At 55.5% G+C, this 25489-nt stretch overlaps 1 protein-coding gene across 10 annotated transcripts in view; it reads right to left on the reverse strand.

Moving 5' to 3' along the window:
* The window catches only part of CAMTA1 (calmodulin binding transcription activator 1), a 980974-nt gene that overhangs the window by 93061 nt on the left and 862424 nt on the right, over window positions 1-25489 (reverse strand). For all 10 annotated transcript variants that reach the window (XM_054441126.2, XM_054441083.2, XM_063668430.1 and 7 more), the window contains 4 exons: window positions 16182-16322; window positions 12873-14719; window positions 6942-7068; window positions 257-391 (listed from right to left, as the gene is read on the reverse strand). In XM_054441126.2, the coding sequence (XP_054297101.1) occupies window positions 257-391; window positions 6942-7068; window positions 12873-14719; window positions 16182-16322 (2250 nt within the window). The remainder of the gene's footprint in view (window positions 1-256; window positions 392-6941; window positions 7069-12872; window positions 14720-16181; window positions 16323-25489) is intronic.

Raw genomic sequence — 25489 nt, forward strand, 5'->3', positions numbered from 1 at the left:
GCACTCACATACTTTTCAGTCTGTCCCAGGGAGAGACCGAGAATGAGGGTGGGGCCAGCCAGTGTCCAGACACAAATGGCTGACAGCATAGGCACTCAGCCTGGCGGTGGAGACCCAGCCGACCTTCCTTCGCTCACATTGGCACCCCTTCCTGCCCCTTTCTGGGTGCTTACTCTTCTCTCACACCTTATGCACACAGTCCCCAAGCATCCCTCTCTCTTGGTGCCTGGCAAGACGACCCAAGCACTGTTCTTACCGTCCAACGACAGCCAGTCGTGCTGGGAGGAAGGGAGCGTGGGCAGAGCCCGGGCTTTGTACTCAAACACCACAGAGTTGGAGATGATCTGGTTGTTGAAGGCAACTTGTAGGGTCACAAGACCAGTGTCGTGGGCTGAAAGCGAGAGAAAAAGACCAGGTCAAGGGATGGGTGGGTACCTACAGCCTGGTGAACCACACAGGGCCTGGAATGTCCCCTCCCCACTACCCTTCATTGGTTAATGTCCAACTCTCTTTAATGGCAGCCTATGCCTGCTCATCCGAGGCCCAAACACAATGCTTCTTCTAGGAACCTTCTCGGTTCACCCAGACTCAGCCAGTTGGCCTGTGATCACTCCAGGTATTGTGACTGCCCCTTTGCTTTGTCCTCTGAATGAGGACAGGGGCTGGGTGCTCAGTACAGACTGGCTGAACAAGTGAATGAGTGAACAGCCCCCATCCCTGCCTCATGGCTGGCTGACTTCCCCCTCTTGTCCCATCCATCCTGGATGGAGCTCGGGTACAACATTTGCTTCAGACTTATTTGTGCTTACTTTGTTTCACCTATTCCTACAAGCTTGTCCTGACTCAATGAACAAGCCATCCCTTGTATTTTTAGAAGTTCTTCTGCTTCCCCGATGAAAGAGTTTCAGATGTGCCTCTGTTAACCTGGCCCCAGCTCAGCCCCAGTGGGTGCTGAGCTGGGGATGCTGGTGTGAAGGTTGCACCTCCCTCCAATGGCCCGACAGTAAGCTCTGGAAGACAGGGCCCTGGCAGGTCTCGTTAACTGCTGTGGCCCCAACACAGGGCTCAACAAATAACTCTATTTGTGGAATAAACGAGGTATGTTCTCACTGTGAGTAAGACGAAGCCAGCCTGCGGTGGAGACCAGCTTCAGCTCTGGGGTTGAGGTTGCCTCTCCACGGCTCATGTTGGCATCTTGGGGGCTGGCCTGTGGCCCACAGAGGTGGCCTGTGGGCAATGGTGGGTGTGCACACTGCCCTGCCAGGCCTCATCCCTGGCAGATGTCTGGGTTCTGTGCCTTCTGCCCTGCTTTTCTGAAATACCAGATACCGATACCCAGGGCCTCCCCAGTACAGACTTCCAGGGAGGACACATGTGGGGATCATGTTGCTGTGTGGGCTCTTGGTTTTCAGAAGCTTATGGACTCGAGGAAGCCGTCCAAGCCAGCCGCTCCCTAGGACAAGCAGAGCTCCAGCTTTCCTCCGAGGACTCTGATGCAGATCCCAGTCCCAATAGGAAAACCAGCTCATTGACGGGTGGCCGCTGTCCATCGTGGGTGGATGTGTTAAGGCAGCAGCCATCTTGCCATTGTCCCCAGGGAAGGCCTTCAGGAGTCACTGTCCAAGGGCACCCATGGGTTTTTCCTCTGTGATTTCCACCCTGGCTGGGAACCTCAGCTCCAGGCCACAACCTGAACCAAAGGACTCCACAGTGGAGGTCACATAGGACCTCCGAGGTGCCTGGGCAGGGAGCCCTGGCCAAGTCCAGAATCTGCTATGGCTCTGCTGGTGTCCCTGGGCGGGTTTCCAAGCTTGTGGTCGCATGCCTGCCCTGGAGATTGGCCTGGCTTGCCAACAGGAAGGCAGGTGGCCAGCACCTACACCCATCGGAGCCCGCTCAGGGCTGCTCCTTTTAGCAGCCTCCTTGGGCCAGCCTTGGAGAGCTCACGGCTTCTGCGGGACAATGTGTCCCAGCTTGCGGCGGGGGGTGGGGGGTGGCCTCTTCAACTGCTGCTGCTCTTCCACCATCTTCTGGCAAGTGCACAACCTGCAGCAACGCTGGAATGGTAGCAGACTCCAAGGCATTTCTTCCTTCCCAGAGAGATGGAGCAGAGGGAACCTACTGTGGTCTCCGGGGTCCCAGCCCAGCAGCCCTGCTCCTGCAGGTCCATCACCCAGGAAGCTTCCTGGACTCGCTCTTCCCTTCCCCACTGATGCAGTCCATCAGCGACTCCTGGGTCCATCCATTGCTCTCCATCTCCACTGCAGATGCTGTAGTCCATGCCGCCATCATTTGTTGCCTAGACTCCTCCATTAGCCTCCTGCCGAAGGCAACATCAGCGCACCTGAGACCCGCTCCTGCTGGGAGGGTGTCGGGAGGCCATAATCCAGCACGGGGGGCCACAGCCCAGCACCCCTACAGGAAACCAGGGGGAGTGTGGTGCCCAAGGGAGCCCTTCTCCTTACATCTGGAAAGATCAGCCCTCTGCCTTCTTCCTATGGTCTCCCTGCTTCTGTTCTTATCTTTCCCACACACCCAGAATCATCTTTAAAGACATCATTTAGATCAAGCCACTCCCTGCTTAAAGCTAACAGCCTCCAATTGCAGGTAAAATCAAACCAAACTCCTTCCTATGATACAGAAAGATGGACATGATTTGTTTTAGTTCCTGCTATCATCTCCAGTCTTACCGTATTCAGCTCCCCATACCCCACTCACTATCCTGTAGCCAGAGCCTTTCTCAGGCTTTAGATTCTCTGTGTTGCCAAACCTCTTTCTGCCCCAGGGCCTTTGCACTTCCCCTACCCTCTACCTGGCCTGGATGCTTCTCCCACTTCCCATGACTGGCTCCATCCCATCATCCAGGTCCCAGTCTGCAAGAGGCCTCTGCTCATCCATGTTCCAGAAGGAACCTCCTTCTTCCCAGGTGACATTATTACCATATTCTACTGTTGGGATACAGTTTTCACCAGTTATCTTGGTTATTTCTTTTTCTCCTTGTTTGTTTTCTGTCTCCCTGCAGTAGAACATTAGCTCATGAGAGCTGGAACTGGCTCTGTCTTAATCTTCATGCCTAGTACCAAGGTCAGTGCCCGGGATGTTATGGCGGCTCAGTAACTATTTGTTGAATGAATTGTTTTGAAATCCAATTTTTCACCTCATTTATTGTTTTTGTTTGTTTGTTTGCTTTTTGTTTGAGACAGAGTCTTACTCTGTCTTCCAGGCTGGAGTGCAGTGGCATGATCTTGGCTCACTGCAACCTCCACCTCCTAGGTTCAGGTGATTCTCCTGCCTCAGCCTCCCTACTAGCTTACAGGTGCCCACCACCACGCCTGGCTAATTTTTGTATTTTTAGTAGAGACAGGGTTTCACCACATCAGTCAGGCTGGTCTCGAACTCCTGACTTCAAGTGATCCGCCTGCCTTGGCCTCCCAACATGCTAGGATTACAGGCATGAGCCACTGCACCTGGCTCTCATTTTGAATTTCATCTTTTGTCTTCTGGTGACCTCTCAGGAATCCAGAGTAGGGCTCTCTGGCCAGCAGAGTCTTCTTGATGGATTCCCCTATCTTCTCCCGAGCCCGAGTCACCTCTTTTCCCCAGCACCTCCTCTCACTCACTGCTCACTGCCCTCAGCTCACTGCCCTAACTTGGTGGGCTCCCTCCTGCCCCTGAAGCACCCCGGAGTCTTGCAGAAGACACATTCTGTGCCTGCATGTCTCCTGCTGCCTGTGACGGTGTGGGAGCTGCCAGGGCAGGACCCTGCTCGCCTGTTTTGCTTGGGCAGGTGTGTCAGGAGACGGGTGGGCATTGGCTGTCTGGGTTGCCAGTGCCCCCTCCTCCCATGTTGTTCCTGGCTTGTGCTCACAAGCCTCTGAGCCTCTCTTTTTGGTGAGGCCAGTTTGATTCTGACTTCCAAGTGTTCATCCTTCGAGCTTAGCCTTAGATTCCTCTGGGGAGACCCAGAGATGAGGTCCCCAAGCAGCCAGTGTCATCTCCCAGGGCAATGATTCATTTGCACGCTGCACTCCTCCCTGGACCGAGAGCCCCTTGCGATCAGGGGCCCAGTGAGAAGCTGGGTCTTATTATTTGCTCCATTCCAGGCCCCTACTCTGTGCAGAGCAAGCAGGGGCTACTCAAAAGTTATTTGGCAAATGAAGAAGTGAATGAATGAATGAATACATCCAGTGCTGTTTTACAGAGCAATGTGTTTCAATTTGGGCCTCAAAGCAGAGATGTCCAAAGGAGGCCCCCTTTGTGGAGTTAGCTGAAGACAGAATGCTGGCTCTAGCGGGGGGGGGGGGGGTCCCAGCTCTCAGTGTGCCTTGAGCCTTGTGGCTCCTGGTCCCTTGGTCCGAGATACATTATGGCTAATATAATGAGCCCGAATGGCTAGAAGGGTGAGTGGCCTGGGCAGAGACTCTACCTGCCATCTCTGGGGACCCAGAAATGCCCCAGGACCAGGAGAACTGCCTGTTGAGACCCAAACTGCCCTGGTACCCTCTCCGAACTCCCCGTTGGGAAAGGAAGAGCGAAGGCCTCCTTAATGGGAACCCTTCAGGAATGGAACACTGGGCTAGGTGCTTCACACACCTCCTCTCACTCATTGCTCTCGCCCTGCTGGCAGGCAGTTTTCAGAGCTGTAGAAACTGAGGCCCAGAGAAGTCAGGCACTGAGCTCAAGCAACAGGGATGGTTTCTGGCTGATCTGGGATGGACCCAAGTGTGGCTGACTCCAGCCCTGGGGCCACACAAAGGCCAGCCCCTATTTTTCTGTGGAGGGGTCAGATAACTAAGAGCAGACCTGAGCAGCCCTGCCCTGGTCCTTAGCCAGGTGAGAACCAGGTACAGGAAGTGGCATCTATTTATAGGCCAGTCAAGTCCCATTCTGGCAGCAGGTGATGAGTGCACTGTTTAATACCCCAGTGCCCTCCCCGCCACTCCCGTCGGGCCGGGGTCCCATCAGCTGCACACAGCCCTGCGCTGTGATAGGCAGACCCGGCCTGGCTGCCACCCCTGCTGGCTGTGCTCCAGGCCGAGCAGGGCAGCTGGGTGGGCCTTCTGGAGCCAGGCCGGCGGGGGCTCGGAGGGTAGGGCTGGGCCAGCAGGGGGTGGGGTGGGCATCTTGGGCTGCAGCGCTGGCTCCCGGGAACTTTGTGGGGAAGATGGTGCTGGGTTCAGGCAGAGGCCGAGTATGCAGCCAGCCGTGGAGCAGGGGTTTTCTGCTCTGGTGGCTGCAAGAAGAGCCTGAGAGAGGTGGGGCACAGTGGCTCACCCCTGTAATCCCAGCACTTTGGGAGGCCAAGGTGGGTGGATCACTTGGATCAGGAGTTCGAGACCCGCCTGGCCAACATGGTGAAACTCCATCTCTACTAAAAGTATAAAAATTAGCTGGGTGTGGTGGCACAAGCCTATAGTCCCAGCTACCAGGGAGGCTGAGGCAAGAGAATCACTTGAACACAGGAAACGGAGGTTGCAGTGAGCCGAGACTGCATCACTGCGCTCCAGCCTGGCAAAAGAGCGAGACTCTGTTTCAAAACAAAAAAACAACAAAAAGAAGAGCCTGAGAGAGAAGGAGAAAAGGAGAAATGCCTGGTGAGACTCAGCTGCCCCAGCCTGGGGGCAGGGTTCAAGGGTAGGGTGGGGGTGGCAGACAGCTGGGGCAGCCACGGCTCAGGCTGGACCACCTTGGGTGGAACCTAGAAGCACCCTGGGGCCTGCCTAGCACTGGCCAGCTCTGTACTCCCACCCCATACCTTTCCTCCTCACCCCCAGTCTTCTACACTGAGCATCTTCTCTCCTTTCCAGGTTCCCTGACGTTAGAGGACAGGGGTGGGTCTCCCTGCCCTTCCGCACCCCTGCATCCTTACCCCCTCTCGTGTTTATGGTCAGGGCTCACTGGACAGGCCGTCCTGAGGGCTGGTGGTGATGAGATGGGGCAGCCAAGGGGGTCCTGCCAGCACCAGCCCAGGAGCAGAAGACATGAGCTCTGGAAACAGGCTTCAGATGCCTGGAGACTCATTCATTCCTTCACAATCTCCATCCCCCTCTGTGACATGTCCGGCACTCTGCCAGCCCCGGGGATACTATGGTGATCAAGAAGATAGTCCCTGACCCCATGGGACAGGTGAGTGAGGAAGCAGTGATGGCCAGAGATCAATGACAAGTTGACCAGACAGGGACACCATGCTAAGCAGATAATGCTGGAGCCTGGGGAAGGGCTTCAGCGCCACAGGGACAGCACAGAGGCCTCCTGACTGGGTTTCTTGGGGGATTTTTGAGCCCCTGAAATTGGAAGCAAATTATGTGCATGTATCTTTTCTGGGCACAGGGTAGATGGCTCTGTTACATTCTCAAAGGCGTTTGTGCTGATTATTGTTAGATTGACCTCCCATCACCACCCCATCTCCCTCCGTCCCTGCCAGGCTTTCTCCAGCCTTCTGCCCCCTGCCCTGGGCCCCCAGGAGGATGGAGCCTGTGTGTGGGCTGCATTGCCCGGGCTCTCCTGGCTTCTGGTTGGCTTGGACCACAGGAGGCATGGGCAGGTGCAGAGAAGCCGCCTTGCTGCAGAGGTGGTCTCTGGCCCCACCTCTCACCAGCTCTAGTCACCCTTTGGGCTGAGGGTGGTGGCAGCTTCCCACTGTGGCCAGTCCTGGATACATCGCCTGAGCCTGGCTTATTCCTGCCCTAAATCGTGCTCTCATCACATTCGCTTCAAAATCCCAGTCAAGCGTGCCTGTGTCGCTGTCCTATATTAGGTCCTTGAGCCAAAGGAGGTGACGTTCTAACAGACTCTCTGGGATCCACTTCTTTACAGCTGAGGAAACTGAGGCCTAGAGTAAGGACACGACCTGCTCAAGGTCACCCCAAGGCCGACTCCGAGTCCAGTGCTCCTCAGGCCCTCACACCCTCCTTGGGGGCCTGGGGGGGCGGCTTTCTCACCTGGGCAGTAGCAGCGCAGCACCCCAGGCTGAATCAGGGATGCAGGCACTGAGATCTGGTCAAACAGGCAGCTGTAGTTATTGCTGGCTTCTTGCCACGGGCCTGTGATGAGGACCTTCACTCCTCCCTGCAAGGAACAGAGAGGGGAACAGAGTTGGCGTGTGAACCACTGAGGGAGGCAGCGTGGGGAAGCCCCCCTGAGGCTGCACTGCTCAGATAGGGGTCTGTGCCCTTTGCCCCATGCAGATTCCCAGGCCCTCACTCCAGGGATTGCAGTGAGCCCCAACTTCTGAGAACCACAGCTCCAGGACTACAGCAAGAGGAGAGCCCGAGGCGCTCCTTCCCCGGCCCCTCAGGAAGCCCCAGGACCAGCAGCTCCAACCCCTGACTTTCTCTCTCTTGCGTAACTCGCAGATCCAGGCAGGAGGGAGCGCAGAGTTTTGCAAATCCTTTCAGCCCACGATGCCCCTGAGAACTGGCCTGGAAGGAAGCCGAGGGCAGGGAGGGGACTTGCTCTGTCATTCACTTGTGGACAGACTGAGGGAACTCCAAGTTTTGAAAACAGGCCTGAGCATCTCAGTGTCAGCCCACGGACCAGAACTTCTCGTGGGGAGTTGAGGAGAGACCCAGGATCCCCAGGCTGTGGGGATGGCAAGGTGAGGGGGCCTGGAGCAGGATGGGCTGAAGAGCCCGATGAAGAAACAGAGGAGCTAAGTGCAGGAGATGCTCAGAGACTGCCCTGGGAGCTGAGTTTGGGGCTCAGAGCTTGGGGCTGGGAGTGGAACGGGGCTGAGCATCTGCCCCCCTCCCCCAACCCTGTGCTATCAAAGGTCCTTGAGTCTGTGCCACTGCCTACACAGCTAGCCTGGGGTCCCACAAGCAAGCAGTGACCATGCAGCCTGGCTGGGAGCAGCCTCGAATGACCTTCCTCAGCTCCGGGGGGGAGGACCCCACCCCCAGGAACCTCCCAGGGCACCCAGGGGCAGGAGAGCATCGGAAGGGCTGGGGTACTCCCTGACTCCCCGTTCGGACCAGCCTGGGGCTGCTGCAGAAAGCGGAGGAGGAGGGTGGCCTCATGTCCAGGGCCCGGGCAGTCCTGCTTCATGGCCATTGTCCTGCTTAGTGATGAGAGAGGGAGGTGCGAGGTGGACGGCACCTTGTAGGTCCCCTACTTACGGCTTAGCCGAGGAGAGGGGCTGGTCACTGAGTAGAGGGAGGCTCTCCCTGGGGATGAGGAAGGTGGGGGTGCCGGCCTCCCGGACTCTCCTGGCTAACCTTGGGTGGACCCACCCCAGAGGCGCCATCCACCCCACCCCCAAACCAGTAAACACCTTTCCCTGCAGGGGGGCGGAGAGCTGCTAGGTCAGGGCGGAGAGCACCACCTAGTGTCCAGGCTGGAGAAGGCCGCCAGGCAGGCTGGAGCCTGCCTGGGGTGAGGAGCTGCTGTGAGCCCACCTTCCCCACTGCTCCAGGCCAGTGAAGCGATTCCCTACCCCCCAACTCCGTGCCAAACAGATGCTCCCTCCTGGTCAGTCACTCATTCTTGCTTGGCCTCTCCTGGGCCCTGGCCCACCCCTGCCCTGGAGGGAGCCCCGGCCTCTACAAGGAGCCCGCCCTAGGCGCCCCGCAATGTTCCTGGAACCCAGGCCTGGCCCAGGGCATCTGCAGCAGGAGTGAGTGTTTCCAGGGATGAGGTGGAAGTAGCTCCTCCCATCACCCAGCCAGGAAAAGAGACTTCTTCCACGGAAGGGGCTCTCCCAGGTTGGAAAACATATTCCACCCCTGCTCTTGCATGAGCCTGGTTCTGGCCCGGGAGGTCACTTTACTGCTACGGCAGCGGAGAGAGCTTAGGATCGAGAAACAAAAGCAGGAGGCCTGCTCCTGCGCCTCAGTAGCTGTGTGTCCTCAGGCAAGTGGCCCAGCCTCTCTGGGTGGCATCTCCTCACTAGGGGCCCTTCTGACCGCAGCATTCCTTGTTCTGATGCCCAGGGATATTTGCGGCTCTGTGGAAGTGGCGGGGCATTGGGGGGAGTGAGTGCCTGGCTGAGAAGAGTGCCAGCGGACAGGTGGAGCCTGACTTTGGGATGTCTGGAAGCACCAGAAGGCCAGCTCAGGGCACCATCCCCCAGGATCCTGGGAAGTGGAAGAGCAGTGACTTCAAAAGGCCACAGACAGTTACCATGTGAGAAAAAGGGAAAAAATAATAACCGCAATCAACAGCTGCTAGCATGAGGCTGGGGCTGCTGCCGGGAACAAAGAACTGCAGAAATTACTGGAGAACATCAGGACCTTCTCCATGGAAACCGCCGCAGGACAGCTCAGCATCCATCCATTCAAGTGATGGTTCCCATGGCAACAGCCCGCCTGGCTGCGCTGAATTGGTGGTGACGCGCGTGCCTGAGGCTGTAATTGCAGGCTCTTCTGCCTGCTGCAGCAGGAGTGTCAGTGGTGGGAGATGACGCAGGAGGGTTTGGGGGGCGGGGAGGGGGCACGAAATGCCATCTGAGGTCTCTGAGTCCTGAGATAAAGGGCCCATGTCTGATGCAGCCAGGGCAGATGCTGGGGCATAGGGGGATGCCTCTGGTGTGTGTGTGTGTGTGTGTGTTGGTAACCAGCTGCAGCCGGAGGTGAAGGGGTGGACAGAGATAGGAGAAATGGGAGCAGTCTGTGGGAGGGAGGGCCACTCAGAGAAGAGACAGCAGGATGGCCTTGGCCATCGCATTCCTGCTAAGTGGATGCACTGAGGTTTAGAGCTAGGTGGGGGTGCTGAGTAACCGTTTAGCCAAACCCCATTTTGCAGACCGGGAAGCAGGGCCCAGGCGGACGAGCCTGCCTGTAGAGCCCTCCCTGAGCTTGGCAGAACCCGACCAGATTGGATTCCTGATGCAGTCAGTGCACAGACAGGCTGGCAGGGAGGGGACAGGACGAGGGCCAGACGAAGGGAGAGAAGTGTCAGGAGAGAAGGTGCTGTCTCCTGCAGAACCCAGGATGGGGGCACCCCTGCTGTGGTGTGGAGACAGTGGCCTGGTAGGAGAGGACAGCAAGGAGGAAGGGGCCTTTCACAACCTCTGAGGCCTCACTGTGTGGCCAGTTGGGGCCCCAAAGGGCCTAGCTGGGTGGCATATGCGCATTTTCCAAAATCAAGCTGAATTTCAGCAGCTTTTGGTTGTGGGTAACTGGAAGCATTGAGGGCTTCTGGGAAAGCAAGGCTGGCCGCTCCCTCTGCTGGGCTGCCAGGCTGCCATTGCGTTCCTGTTCCTGGGCCGCCCTCGCGTGGCGAGCTGCTGAACTGCAGGCCCAGAAAGGACAGAAGGAGCCAGGCCTGCTCCTGTCCCACTCGTCAGGACACCCAGGAGGCTGGGGTGTGGGTCTGCACCCAACCCAGGGCCTGTCTCACATGCCAGAACCTCGGGAAAAGAGGGGACCCGCCTCCCACTTCCTGGCTTCTGCAAGACATTAAGGGCTCCAGGACTCCTCTAAGTGTCCCGAGGACCAAATCTCCCAGGTCCTAGGACTGGGAGTGCCTCGAGGCCACCCCCTCTCAGCCATTTACACATAAGGAAACTGAGCCCCAGAGAGTCAGGTCTCAAGGAGCCAGGACCAGAAGAAGACAGCTTTGACCGTCCCCCGGCACCCTGATCCTGGCCTCCCTCCCTGTCCCTTCGCATCACTTTCTTAAGCCCAGGATCGGGGGTGTGGGGAAGATGCCCAATTGGCCTTCACGGGGTGGGGTGGGGGGTGTGGTGGGCACTCTGAAGGTGCCACTGAGCTCAGAGTCACTGGTAAGAGTAGGAGGTCAGGGCCGGGTGTGGTGGCTTACGCCTGAAATCCTAGCACTTTGGGAAGCTGAGGTGGGCGGATCACTGGAGGCCAGGAGGTCGAGACCAGCCCGGCCAACATGGTGAAACTCCGTCTCTACCAAAAATACAAAAATTAGCTGGATGCAGTGGCACGCACCTGTAATCCCAGCACTTTGGGAGGCCGAGGCAGGTGGATCACTTGAGGTCAGAAGTTTGAGACCAGCCTAGGAAACATGGTGAAACCCCGTCACTACTAAAAATACAAAAATTAGTTGGATGCAGCAGGGCGTGCCTGTAATCCCAGCTACTCAGGAGGCTGAGGCAGGAGAATCACTTGAACCTGGGAGGCGGAGGTTTCATTGAGCCGAGATGGCACCATTGCACTCCAGCCTGGGCAAAAAGAGTGAAATTCCTTCTCAAAAAAAAAAAAAAAAAAAAAAAAAAAAAAAGCAAAAAACAAAAAAACAAAAGAAAAACAGCAGGGGGGTCAGAAACACGGTCACACCAACCTACACCAAGAGGAAGCCCAGTCTGATCCTTCTGGGCTCTTCCTATCGGGGATGGGAGAGCTGGGGGCGTCTGTACACAGATTTTCTTAGCTTTGCCAGCGGGCAAGAAGGGTGAGGAAGTTGAGCCCCCCCTTCTTTGGTGTTCTCCAACCAAGTGGGCCGTGGGCAGCCATCTCCCGGGCAGTGTCCAATCAGGGCCCATGATGCACATGCTGGTCTCTGAGCACCCAGATGGGCTGGGTAGAGGTCAGGATGCACGTGCTTGTCTGCACTAGGTTATTTAGGGAAAGCCTGGGCCACTCTGTCCCCTTCCTGTGCTATTCTGCTCTACAGAAAAAGCAGAGATTCCTCTGCTGCTTGTGTCCCTGAGGCAAGATGCTTTGGTCTTTGGAGTAGTGGTTCTCAAAGTCAGATCCCCGGGAGCTGAGGTGGCCTGGGGGCTGGGGGAGGGTGCAGGTTGGAATCCTTCATCCTATGACCTGTGTTGAATTTTGCAGAAAGCCAGGTTTACTTAAGAAGGATCTTCAGGATGACTCTTCAGAAGCTGTGCCCTGTTCAGTTTTGAGAGAGATTTTTTGTTTTTGTTTTTGTTTGGCTTAGAGAAGTAGGGTGAAGGCTGTGGATGTAGATGATCTATGATGGTGACTTTTTCTTTCTTTTTTTTTTTTTAAGATGGAGTTTCACTCTTGTCGCCCAGGCTGGAGTACAGTGGCGTAATCTCGGCTCACTGCAACCTCCGCCTCCAGGGTTCAAGCGATTCTCCTGCCTCAGCCTCCCGAGTAGCTGGGATTACAGGCACGTGCCACTACGCCCAGCTAATTTTTTGTATTTTTAGTAGAGACGGGGTTTCACCATGTTGGCCAGGCTAGTCTCGAACTCCTGACCTCAGGTGATCCACCCACTTTGGCCTCCCAAAGTGCTGGGATTACAGGCATGAGCCACTGAGCCCGGCCAATGGTGACTTTTGAATTTTTTTAAGCAACCCTGGGACTCCTTTTCAATAAAAAGCAAAGCAAAACATAGATGGACTCAACACATAAATCGAGAAACAGCAGATGACTCTGGCTGGAGCTGGGGGAGCGTTTTGCCTCCAAAGATACCCTGACTTTTTCTCTTTTTTTTTTTTTTTTTTTTGAGACAGGGTTTCACTCTGTCATCCGGGCTGGAGTGCAGTGGTACAACCACAGCTCACTGCAGCCTCAACCTCTTGGGCTCAAGTGCTCCTCCGGAGTCAGCCTCCAGAATAGCTGGGACCATAGGCAGGCCCCACCACACCTGGCTTATTTTTTTAATATTTTGTTGAAACCAGGTCTCACTATGTTGTCCAGGTTGGTTTGGAACTCCTTGGCTCAGATGATTCTCCTTGCCTCAGCCTCCCAAAGTTCTGGGATTACAGGTTTGAGCCATGGCACCCGGCCAAGGACCCCCTGACTTTAAAGCTACTTGCCCCAGTGAAGTTTGAGAACCACTGCGTGAAAGACGGAGGTGTTCAAGTGCCGTGGGGACACAAGGAGGGGAAAGCGTCATCTTTATGGTCCAGAGCTTCCTCTGAAGGGTGGCGCAGGGGCCAGCGAGGTGGGTGGGAGGGGAGGTGACAGGTGGTGGCAGCGGCGGCAGCTTACCTCTGGGTAAGACCACTCTGGGGAGTAGTCGGTCACCATGAACACCCGTCCGCTCTGCTGCAGCATGCCCAGGGTGCCCTGGGCCGAGGCGGCCGAGACCACCTCGGCGACGTGCATGTAGGCCATGGTGCCGGCCCCGCCCTCCGAGCTGCTCAGCTGCAGGCTACCCTGCTGGGGGCTGCAGCAGGGGAGGCACATCTCTGCCTGGGTGAAGGGGGCCCGCGCCCCGTCCTCTGACTGTGAGAGCGCCGTGCTGTCCCCCGACACCAGCTGGTGCCCATAGATGGTGCTGCCGCCCCCCTCCACGGAGATGAAGTCGTTGATCAGGTCGGAGAACTGGTTGCTGAAGGAGATGTCAAAGTGGTCCAGGCTGAGCTCCATGTTGGAGGCGTTGCCGAGGCTGGGCTGGGCCACGGGGTAGAGTCCCTGCACCACGTTGCCCGGGAGGATGGGGACGCCGCCGGCGCTTCGGATCACCCCGTTGGTCTCCGGCTGCAGGTAGTGCTCAGAGCTACAGGCCTGCAGCTCCCCAGACTTGAGCAGGACCTCGCTCCCTTCTGCCGCCTGCGAGGTCTCCATGGTGACATCCCCTTCCGCCGTCATGGCCTGGAAGTTGGCCTGGAACTGCATGAGGTGGAGGGAGGAAGTGGCCTCTATCCGCGTCTCCACGTGACCGCTGCAGGAGCTGGTTTGGGACGAGGCCTCCGTTTTCACCGTGGGCATCACGAAGGTGCCCCCAGAGTCACTCAGGCTGCTGTGGGTGTTCTGCTCGACGGGGAGGGGTTTGCTGGCGTCCTGCAGGAAGAAGCTCGGGGAGGGGGTCTGGTGGATGTGGGGGCTGTGGCCTGTCTGGCTGAAGCTGGACGCGTAGTCCTTGTTGGAGTCGATGGCGCTGAAATCCATCTGCTCCAGGGTGGTGCTGGGACTCAGGCCGCCGCCCGACGGCAGGAGGCTGGAGCCGGCGGTCAGGGTGAGGGAGCTGGCTGCCGCGGCCGCCGCGGAGGAGGAGTACGCTTCTTTGGCCATCTGCTGCTCGAAGGAGGTGTCCTCGGTCTTGATCTCCTTGGTGAGGACGGTGGTAAAGCTGAAGCTCCGCTCCCCGGGCGGCGAGTGCCGGATGTTGGAGCTGACCATCTCGGCTTTCAGGCCTCCACCCCCGTACGTCTGGCCCTGCTTTGGGTTATTAAGGAAACAGTCGGGGTCAAAGTTCATGGTGGTTTCTGGAATCTTCCGACCACCGTCGAGGGTGGTGGAGAGGACCAGCTCTTCGGACACGTTGGTGGGCAGCATGGACAGGCTCTCTGAGCTGCCCGTGGTGGGGAAGGCGAACTTGTGGCCGTCGGAGCTCACGGCCAGGACGAGGCCCTGAGAGGCGTCGGGTGAGAGGAGGTGGTGGTTGGGGCCAGCGGTGGGGGACATGGTGTACACGGCCTCATTGGTGACCTCTGACATGAACACCGTGGCGCTCTGGGACAAGCTCCCCATCACAGAGGCCACCGCCATACTGGACACACCTGTGACCACCGGGCTGTCCACCATGTCCGGGTCGCTGTTGAGCCCGCTGCTGATGGACACGGGGGAGCTCTGGGTGGTGTCGGGGACTTCCACCTGGTTGGTAGAGGAGACCTCGGTGCTGCTCTGGTGCAGCAGCACGGGCTTGGCCACCTTGCCATTCCTTTTCTCGCGGCTGGAGCCCTTGCTGTGGCTGTGCTCGTGTTTGCCCTCCGACACGTCATTGTGCTGCACCTCCGAGTGGCTCCCGTACCCCCCTGTCCGTGGCTCCACCTTCGGCGAGATGATACGGTGTTTGGCACTGTTACACTTGTGATGAACGCTGCTGCCAGCTCCTGCAGAGTTCAGAACACAACACCCGCACGCACACGCAGGCACACACGTGCACACACACGCACACACAAAAAGAGAGTCAGAGCTAGGACCGTGGCGGACCTGCCCCACAGCAGAGTCCAGGCCCGGTACCCCAGGCAGGCCACAGACCCTCAACCCTTGGACACGTACCCCAAGCCCGGGGGCCGTCCCACGCCCCTTTGACCCTCCTCCAAAGATCAGAGGGGCTTTGGCCTTGATGCTCTTTTCGAAGAGGAAGCACATGGGAAGTCGGGAAGGAGAAGGTGGAGAGAATGTCAACATCCAGGAAAGTCCCCTCCGCCATCAGAGACAGACACCACTCACCTGGAAGGGCTTCTGCTGGCAAGAGGGGGTCAGCCTGGGGAGGGTGGCTATGTTGGTATCCTGCCCCCCTCCCCTCCCCAACTTCCCACAGTTGCTCAGTCTGTGTCCCAGTAAGGAGCCACCCCTGGGGACTGGCAACCAGAGGTCAATGGGGAGGTGATAGAAATGCACTCTCGGGACCAGCTCTCAGGCCCCAGGACCAAAGAGGGTTCTCGACCCTGCTCCAGAGGCAGAAAGGTATGTAACCCCAGGCCTACCCTCAGCTCTCTGGGGTACAAAAATTCTTCTAGGTCCTAAGCAGGGACAGAGCCCTTGCTCCTCATTTCAGATGTACAAGCCTCAGGAGCTGAGCATTTCTGAGCTTGGCAAAGCCTCTCTGGCAGCTCCTCCAGCCCCGGCAGCCAGGACGGCTTTTCTCTCCCTCCCACTGGATATTTTCACCATTTTCATTTCATCTGATGAGGGTCACTTTGCTTTTGATGAAAGGGCGAATTCTCCCTGATCCTGTTACGGCCTCACCACCAAGACTCCTAAATGCACCAAGACTGTGCAGAGAAGTGACACGACCCTCTAATGGGACTATCTAATTAAGTCAGCCCAGGGAGAGAGGACACACATTTCAAAGAGCAAATACCATTATCAGAAAAACAGACACATTAGGAAGGACAGCGTGGGACGCTTTATGTTCTTGGAGGAGACAGAGGTTAAAGAAGGAGGTTGAGCCTGTGTGGTGTCATTGACGCAGGGCAGGTCTTCCTGAAGACCCCAGTGCCCTCTGGCAGAGGATGCCCAAGAGTGTGGGCCTGAACAGAGAGGCCCTGAGTCCCAGAGCTCCTCGATCCCCCAACTCTGCTGCCCCCCAGTTCTTGCCCCATGGAGGAAGCTGTCCCTCTGGACACTGCTCCCTCCTGCCCAGAGTGGACTGCCAGCCAGTTGCAGGGCAGGACGAGGCGGAAGGCCTGCCTTGTGTCTGTGCTGGGTGCGGTGGTGTCGCTCAGTCCCTGACTGTCCCCCTCCTCCCTCACTAGATATCATGGCTATTCCCATAGAGGACAGCCATGACGGCTGCCTGGTAGGGCCCTCTGTCCCCGTGGAGCCCCCCCGGGAGCCCCGGCTCACCCAGGCTGCCGGTGCAGAGGCAGTTGTGGGTCCGCGGCTGGGGCTTGGTCTGGTGGCTGTCGAGGATCTGCTGCACCAGCTGTTCCACCGAGAAGCCCGAGCTGCTGTTCCCATTGCTGCAGGTCCACTTGATGCCATGGACTGCGGAGAGAGAGGCAGGGGGGCTGTCAGAGCCCGTGGGTGCAGAGGGGGCCTGGGTGGAGCCAAGGGGTAGGACCCAGGCCCTCCCTGAGGGCAGCCCTCTCTCTGCTGGAGAGCCAGTTCCTGGGGCAAATTGATGAGTAGGAGAGGAGGAGGGGAAGGGAGGCCAGGCTGCCCCCGCTGGACCCCCTGCTCCCATCGGGGGTTCTGAGCTCTTCCTCACACTCCTCGCTCCCCCTCACTATGGTGCAGCCCAGGGAGTGGACCGCATAGAGTTCTGCTTTTGTTTCCCTAAAGTCAGAGTGCACGAGGCGGCTCTTCCCAGCGGTGCTGGAATGGAAGAGAAAGGCAACAAGGACGGAAGGAGAGTGAACAGGAGGCTGAGGGACCTCCCAGCCTGTGAGCCTCCTGTGGAGACTCAGGATAGAGGTGGTGGACCAACAAGCAACGAGCCGGGAGGACCAATGCCTCTCCCAGGAGTGTGTGGGGAGGTGGCCCCATCCTGGAGGGCAAGACTCTGGCTTCCTGCTCTCACCAGACTTCTTTGCCCCAAAGGGAGTGCAGATGCAGGCAAGGCCAGGGGAGATGGGGATGGGACTGAAGGGCCCACGTGGCCTGGACGGCAGGTACCTCAGTGCCCAGTGCTGACTGATGGCAGCCATCTGAACAGCCACCCCAGGATCTGGGCTCAACCTTCCTCCCTGCACTTTTGCAGTTCCTGGAGTTGGGGTTGGGGTTTCCCCACCTGCCTGGCAGGATGGGGGCTGGAAGTCTAAACCGACTTTTCCAGCAGAGCAGTTTTCTCAGCTGGAGCAGACCCGGCCAAGGGGTGGCTAAGTTCTGAGTCTGGCGCATGGAGCAATCCAGCTCTCTCTAGTGGGGCCAGGCTCAGAGGCAGTGGATTCGCAGCTTTGGGGCTGGAGCTGGTGCTGGGGATCCAGGCGCGGAGGAGTAGGGCACAGGGTTGAGATAGGGAGAGGCCAGTGGCTTTATTGATACAAGAGCAATGTCCTTCCTCCTTTGGCTGAAGCTCCTCTCCCACCGGCTCCAGGAGGACAGCCGCTAACCCTCACAGCACCGGCCCCAGTTCTGTGAAGTGCTCTAGAGCGTAGGGGTACAAGGAAAGTGTCGACATGGCAGGTAGGAGCTGGCTCGATTCAGACTTGGATTTGAGTCCAAGTTTTACTTATTAATTTTTTTTGAAACAGGGTGTCACTCTGTTGCTCAGGCTGGAGTGCTGTGGTATAAACACGACTCACTGTAGACTTGGCCTCATGGGTTCAAGTGATCCTGCCGCCTCAGCCTCCTGAGTAGCTGGGACTATAGGCATGTGTCACTACACTTGGATATTTTAAAAAAAATTATTTGTAGAGGCCAGGCACAGTGGCTCACACCTGTAATCCTAATACTTTGGAAGGCCAAAGTGGGCGGATCACCTGAGGTCAGGAGTTTGAGACCAGCCCGACCAACATGGTGAAACCCATCTCTACTAAAAATACAAAATTAGCTGGGCATGGTGGCACATGCCTGTAATCCCAGCTACCTGGGGGGTGCTGAGGCAAAAGAATCGCCCGGGAGGCAGAGGTTGCAGTGAGCCAAGATTGCACCATTGCACTCCAGCCTGGGTAACAAGAGCAAAACTCCATCTCAAAACAAGAATAAAATTATTTGTAGAGACAAGGGTCTCACTATGTTACCCAGGCTGGTTTGGAACTCCTGGCCTCCCAAAGTGCTGATATTACAGGTGTGAGCTATTGTACCTGGTCTGAGTCTAGGTTTTGATCTTGCTGTGTGGATTTGGGCAAGTCACTTAGCCTCTCTGAGCCTCAGTTTCCTCACTTGTAAAGTGGGCATATAGTAGTTCCTGCCTGGAGAACTGGCCAGGAGAAAACACGATCTACATGCCTGGCACTTTGTGCATACCCAAAAAAAGGGTAGTTATTGTCATAACATCACTAGTGATGATGGTGATGACAGTGATGACTGTGACACCCAGCAGGCAGTGCTGGCCCTGCCCTGGGGCCTGGCTGATGCTATGGGGACTGGGCTTGTGGCAGGAAGCTTCTTGCTGTGAAATCCACAGATGGCTCAGCCCCAGAACGCTGCGGGTAGATCTCCGTGGTGGCCATTCATCTCATGCCTCTGTTCCTGGGTGTAGAGCTCTCCCTTTAATTATAACTCTGATGGTTTTTATTTTCTTCTTCTTTTTTTTTTTGAGACAGAGTCTCACTCTGTTGCCCAGGCTGGAGTGCAGTGGCACGATCTCGGTTCACTGCAACCTCTGCCTCCTGAGTTCAAGCGATTCTTCTGCCTCAGCCTCCTGAATAGCTGGGATTACAGGCGCCTGCCACCGCGCCTGGCTAATTTTTGTATTTTTAGTAGAGATGGGGTTTCACCATATTGGCCAGGCTGGTCTCAAACTCCTGACCTTGTGATCCACCCGCCTTGGCCTCCCAAAGTGCTGGGATTACAGGCGTGAGCCACCGTGCCCAGCCTCTGATAGTTTTTCAAAGGAAATCACCCATGTGTGAGGCTTGGGATCTGGCAGGAATACCTTCAGGGTGCTGCTTTCCTTCTCTGTGTGTGCTGTCGCCTGACCCGGGTGTCCGCTCTCCTTCCTTCCCCTCTGCTTCACTCTGAAGAGGCTCCTCTGAGGTCTGCAGCACCCTCTGCCTCCTGCATCTTCACTTATTGTCAGGGGGCCTGGGATTCTGGTGGGTCACTGAGGGGGATGGGTGGGGCTGAGTGGCACCTGTTTGCCAAGCTGCCATGTTCATCACTTGTGATCGGCGAACATGTGATAGGCGCAGGCAGGCAGGTGGCAGCATTGACAGCCCACTTTTCTTCAGGTGGACAGTGCTTTCATCTTGGGCTCCCTGGAGGAATTCTCCAGCAGCCCCCTAAGTACCTTGTCCCTGACAGCTGGAGGGAAGGCCTGGCCCAGGGGCTTTTAAACCTCATCATAGCTATGGGACCTTTTTCTTAAATAAACCTCTACCTAGAGATTCAATACGGAAGACAGATTACTGCAGAAAGGACCTGGTGGAGGCAGGATGAGGGGTCACAGGCTCTCTGGCCTGTCCCTATGCCCAGGGCACTCCTGGGCTACAGACATTTCCAGACTCATTTTACAGATAAGAAAACAGAGGCTCAGGAGGGGAGGCAACAGCCCAAATCACATTCCAGAGGCCACAGGGCAGGATTTGAGACTCCCCTCTGTACCACTGCACGGGCAGTGGTCTGTTCCAGCTGTGGGTCCCCTACTCTGGCTGTACCCAGGCCCCATATAGGAGATTCTAACGTCATTGGTCTGGGGTGGTGCCAGGTACTTTTTTTTAGAGCTCTGCAGAGGCTCCTTGCATGCCGTTAGGATGGGAGAACACGCAGCTCTGTCTCACATGCCGTTAGGATGGGAGAACAGGCAGCTCTGTCCTAAGCTTAAACTCAGCAGGGAACTGCAAGTCCAAGAGCAGAAACCCCTGCAGAGCTCACCACGGGAGCATCTCCCTGTGGGAACTCTGAGCAGGTGCCCCTTGCCAAGCCAGGCCACATGTTCTCTGGGAAGATCCTTGCTGAGTTTGAACTTTGCTGTCTGGGGAGATGAGCTGTTTTCAGGGCAGCCCCACCTCTGGCTTCGGCCTTCAGGCCACACCCCACTCGAGGGTCTTGGGTCTTGGCATAGTGAGGCTTTTGAATCCCCTGGCTGGAAGAGTCTCCTGGCATTTCAGATCAGGGCCCCCTCTGCTCTGACAACTGCCGATCAGGCCAGGTTTCTCCTCCAGTCCCGATGGGGGTGCAGCAACCACATTCTCTCTGCCTCTTGTTCTCCTCCTTATGTTGTGAAGGTTATAAAATGAAGACCCAGTGAAGGGTGACAGATTGCAAGCAGAGAGTTTCTGGATGCTTAATGCAAATTACCTACTGTCTTGGCACATCCAATATGCAGATTGTCTCCCTCCTTGCTCTGGTGTTGGGGGTGGGTGGGTGGAGAAAAGCCCCTCCCTCTGAGGTGGTGAGTTGTTAGCACTGAATATCAAATACTATCAAGACGGCTTTTAACATGTCATGCTCTGCTTCCCAACACGGAATGAATCAGCAGGAAGGGAGATTTCTATAGGGAAAAAGCGCTTTATGAAAGGAAGGTTAATAGCCATGCATGCCGGCCTCCCCCTCAGCCCCTTCCCCTTTTTAAAGCAGCAAAAGGGAAACCACGTTAAAAATACACTTGATCACGTGACCTCCCATGACATGTAAGGTCATGACATGTCATGTAAGGGAGGAGGCACAGAAAGAGGAATTCCAAGAAAGGTAATGTCCTGGTGGCTCTGGGTCACATCTGTCCCCTCCTGCTCACTGTACCTCACCGGGCAGTACCTGACTCCCCGTTCTCAGACAGAACGGCCTGAACTGAATCCCAGACAGAGGGACCCTCTCTGCAGCTCCGCATAGTTGGAGCCTGGGTGGTGGTCCCTGGTCTGCTCAGGTGGTGGAGAGAGACCTGTATCCCCCGGAAGGCTGGGTCAGGGGAAGTACCAGAGAGAAGAAAGGGCTGGCATGGGGTGGGATAAGCCAGACCCCAGCATGGGGTTCCACAAGACAGGGGCAGGCAGGATGGTCACACTGGCCACTGGGAAGCAGGATGCTGGCTCCTCGAAAGGTGTCCTCCTACAGCTACCCGAGAAGCCCTGCGGCTGCCCTGTGAAACACAGGCCGGGGACTGCATTCTCTCGGACAGGGCTGCCTGCAGCGCGGCCTGTGTGAGGATCGGCCTGCAGAGCTGAGGCTGGGAGTGGCCGTCGCAGGAACCCAGGGCCCACTCCAATGCTGACCTAGCCCTCGTACAAGATGTTTACCCTAATTATGGCCCATGGCAAGGCAGCAGCGCTTCCACTAATATGAATAATCAAAATGAAATCAATGACAACAGCATGTGGCCCATGCTTTGGAGAGCATCTTCTGATGAACAATTTACCCAAGAGGCGGCCAACCGCTGGGAAGAGAGTAATTGAGATCTAGAAGAGAGGGCTGGGGGAAGGAATAGGGGCTTCACCCCACATGGGGCAGGCTGCCAGCCGAGAGCCTCTTGGGTTGCAGCTGCTCCATCCCAGGCGCTTGGGAAGCGGCGGAGAGCTTCAGCTACACAGGCTAAGCCTGAGCCATGGTAGGGCCATCCTATTTTCCTCTGTCATGAACTGAATTGTGTCCCCCACCAAATCCATAGGTTGAAGCCCTAACCACCAATGTGACTGTATTTGGAAACAGACTTTTAAGGAGGTAATTACGGTTAAGTGAGGTCACATGGGTGGGACCCTATCCCAACAGGACTGGTGTCCTTATAAGCAGAGGAGGAGACACCAGGAGTGCCCATGCCTAGATAAATGGTTATATGAGGAAGCAGTAAGAAGGCGGCTGTCTGCAACCCAGGAAGAGAGGCCCTACCAGAAACCAACCCCAATGTCCCCTTGATCTTGGACTTCCAGCCTGCAGACTGTGAGACAATCAATTTCTGTTGTTTAAGCCCGGGTCTGTGGCACTCTGTGAGGGCAGTGTTTTAGTCTTCGTCTTTTTTGTGCTGCTACAACAGAATATCACAGACTGGGAAATTCATAAAGAACAGAAGTGTATTGGCTTATAGTTTTGGAGGCTGGGAAGTCCAATATCAAACTGCCAGTGCCTGGTGAGGGCCTTCTTACTATGTCATTGCATGGTGGAAGGGCGAAGAAAAAGAATCCATTCCCAGAAACCCTAAGTAAAGCAGTTAAACGCCTCCCATGGGGACCCACCTCCAGAGACAGTTGCATTGGGAATTCAATTTCAACATGAGTTTTGGAGGAAAACATTCAAACCATAGCAGGCTGAATAATACACCCCACATGGGGGCTCGGGCCTCTCCCATCCTCAGGCTCTGGCTAGAGGTCCACACCAACCCTGCTCTATGCACTGCACACGTGTGTGTGTACAGGTGTGTGTGTCTGTATAGGTGTGCATGTATAGGTGTGTGTACATATAGGTGTGTGTATAGGTGTGGGTGTATCAGTGTGTGTGTATGTAGATGTGTGTATAGGTGTGTATCAGTGTGTGTGCATAGGTGTGGGTGTGTATATAGGTGTGTGTGTATAGGTGTGTGGGTGTGTATAGGTGTGTGTATAGGGGTGTTTGTGTGTAGGTGGGTGTGTTTGTGTGTATAGGTGTGCGTATCGGTGTGTATAGGTGTGTGGGTGTGTACATAGGTGTGTATGTGTGTTGTATAGGTGTGTGTTTGTGTATAGGTGGGTGTGTTTGTGTATAGGTATGTGCGTATAGGTTGTGTGGGTATGTGTATAGGTGTGTGTGTGTATAGGTGGGTGTATTTGTGTGCATAGGTGTGTGTGTATAGGTGGGTGTGTGTGTTTAAGGGGGTGTGTGTATAGGTGTGTTTGTGTGTATAGGTGTGTTTGTAACGGTGTGTGTGTATAGGTGGGTGTGTTTGTGTGTATAACGGTGTGTATAGATGGGTGTGTATAGGTGTGTGTGTATAGGTGGGTGTGTTTGTGTGTATAGGGGTGTGTGTGTGTATAGGTGTGTGTAGGTGTGTGTATAGGTGGTTGTGTTTGTGTATACAGGTGTGTGTTTGTATAGGTGTGTGTGTATAGGTGTGTGTGGGTGTGTGTATAGGTGTGTATAGGTGGGTGTGTGTGTATATAGGGGTGTGTGTGTATAGGTGTGTGGGTGTGTGTATAGGTGTGTGTGTATAGGTGTGTGTGTACAGGTGTGTGTGGGTGTGTATAGGTGTGTGTATATAGGTGGGTTTGTCTAGGGGTGTGTGTATAGGTGTGTGCTTGTGTGTGTATAGATGGGTGTGTTTGTGGGTGTATAGATGTGTTTGTGTGTATAGGTGAGTATGTGTATAGGTGGGTGTGTTTGTGTGTATAGGGGTGTGTGTGGTGTGTATAGGTGTGTATAGGTGTGTGTGGGTGTGTGTATAGGTGGGTTTGTTTAGGGGTGTGTATAGGTGTGTGTATAGGTGTGTGCTTGTGTGTGTATAGATGGGTGTGTTTGTGGGTGTATAGATGTGTTTGTGTGTATAGGTGTGTGTGTATAGGTGGGTATGTGTGTAGGTGGGTGTGTTTGTGTGTATAGGGGTGTGTGTGGTGTGTATAGGTGTGTGTAGGTGTGTGTGTATAGGTGGGTGTGTTTGCATGTATAGGTGTGTGTGTATGCGTGTGTGGGTGTGTGTATAGGTGTGTGTGTTTGTGTGTATAGGGGTGTTTGTGTGTATGGGGTGTGTGTATAGGTGTGTGTGTGTATAGGTGTGTGCTTGTGTGTGTATAGATGGGTGTGTGTGTAGGGGTGTGTATGTGTATAGGTGTGTGTATGTATAGGTGTGTATGTGTGTGTGTGTGTGTGTACAGTTCAAGGGGTTTTGACATCAGGGGCTTTCCAGAATGCCTCTCTCCTCTACTACTTTATTTTTAATATATTTATTTATTTATTTTTTGAGACAGGGTCTCACTCTGTCACCCAGGCTGGAGTGCAGTGGTGCAATCTGAGCTCACTGCAACCTCTGACCCTTGGGTTCAAGCAATTCTCATGCCTCAGCCTCCTGAGTAGCTGGACTACAGGTGTGCGCCACCACGCCTGGCTAAGTTTTGTATTTTTAGTAGAGACAGGGTTTCAGCATGGTGGTCAGGCTGGTCTTGAACTCGTGACCTCAAGTGATACACCCACCTTGGCCTCCTGAAGTGCAGGGATTACAGGTGTGAGCCACCGCACCTGGCCCTTCTACCACTTTAAATGCCACCCTTCTTTCCAGCACAGCCCAGCTCAAGCCCCCACCTCTGGCTCATTCTCAGGTCCTCCCCAAACCCACCAAATCACAGACTCAGGATGGGGCCCAGCACCTGTGTCCTAAGGGGCCCTCGTGGGAATTCAAATGCATGCTCCAGTTTGAGAACTATGGGTATAGAAATCACAATAGCCTTCCCGGCTGCTCATGCCTGTCCCTAGGAGCTGGAGTTTGGATCCTGAGGGCAGGCCTTGCCAAGCTGTTCACTGCTCGTCTCCCATCCTCAGAACAATGCCTGGCACATAGTAGATGCTTAATAAAGGCTGGTAGAGTGAATGAGTGAATGGCCAATTTCTCAATCAGTCATGCCCTCCCTAGCTCTTTTTTTTAATTGGTTCATCATTTCCCTCAGTGAGCTATAAGCAGAGCTCATGTCTCAATAATAACAACAAAAACAATGATAGTTATTGGACATATCCTCCATGCCAGGCAGTATGTGAGCATCTTTATATGTTGACTCCAAAAAGAAAAAAAGAACAAGGCCAGGTGTGGTGGCTCATGCCAGTAATCCCAGCACTTTGGGAGGATGGGGCGGGTGGATCACTTGAGCCCAGGGGTTTGAGACCAGCCTTGGCAACATGGCGAGACCCAGTCTCTACAAAAAATAAAAACATTAGTCTTGGTGTGGTGGTGGGCACCTGTAATCCCAGCTACACGGGAGGCGGAGGCAGGAGGATCACCTGAGCCCGGGGAGGTCGAGGCTACAGTGAGCTGTGATCGGGCCACTGCACTCCAGCCTGGGTGACAGAGTGAGGCCCTGTCTCAAAAAAAGAAGGGGAAAAAATAATAATAATACTATGTACTCCACTGAGCCTCTGCTGTGGGCAGGGCACGGGGCCAGACACTCTCCTGTGGAGCAGTGGTTTTCAAAGTGTGGCCCCCACAGCAGTAGAATCACCTGACACTTGTTAGATATGCACATTCTCAGGCCCCGCCCCAACCTACAGAATCAGAAACTCTGGGGTTTGGGGCCCAGCATCCATGTCCTAATAGGCCTTTGATGCACACTCAAGTTTGAGAAGCTCGAGTCTAGAGATGACATCTTTAACCTCCCAGTGATCCCTTGAGGTAGAATATATTATCCCATTTTATTAATGCCAAAACCGAGACTCAGAGAAGTTATGTAACTTGCCCAGGGTCACACAGCAGGTGCGTGGGGGGTGAGGAGGGGCTGCAGATGCAAGCTCTTTCCACTGGGCGACCTGCCTGGCTTTCAGCTCTGCCAGGACCAGCTCCTAGGAGGAGGTGAGGAAGACTGGACAGCAGCTCGGTGGTGGGCAGAGGAGAAAAGCGACCTCATCTGGAGGTAGAGGGTCCTGGCCGTGAGCAGCAAGACTCACTT

The sequence above is a fragment of the Pongo pygmaeus genome, chromosome 1, assembly GCF_028885625.2.
Source record: "Pongo pygmaeus isolate AG05252 chromosome 1, NHGRI_mPonPyg2-v2.0_pri, whole genome shotgun sequence".
Lineage (NCBI taxonomy): Eukaryota > Metazoa > Chordata > Mammalia > Primates > Hominidae > Pongo > Pongo pygmaeus.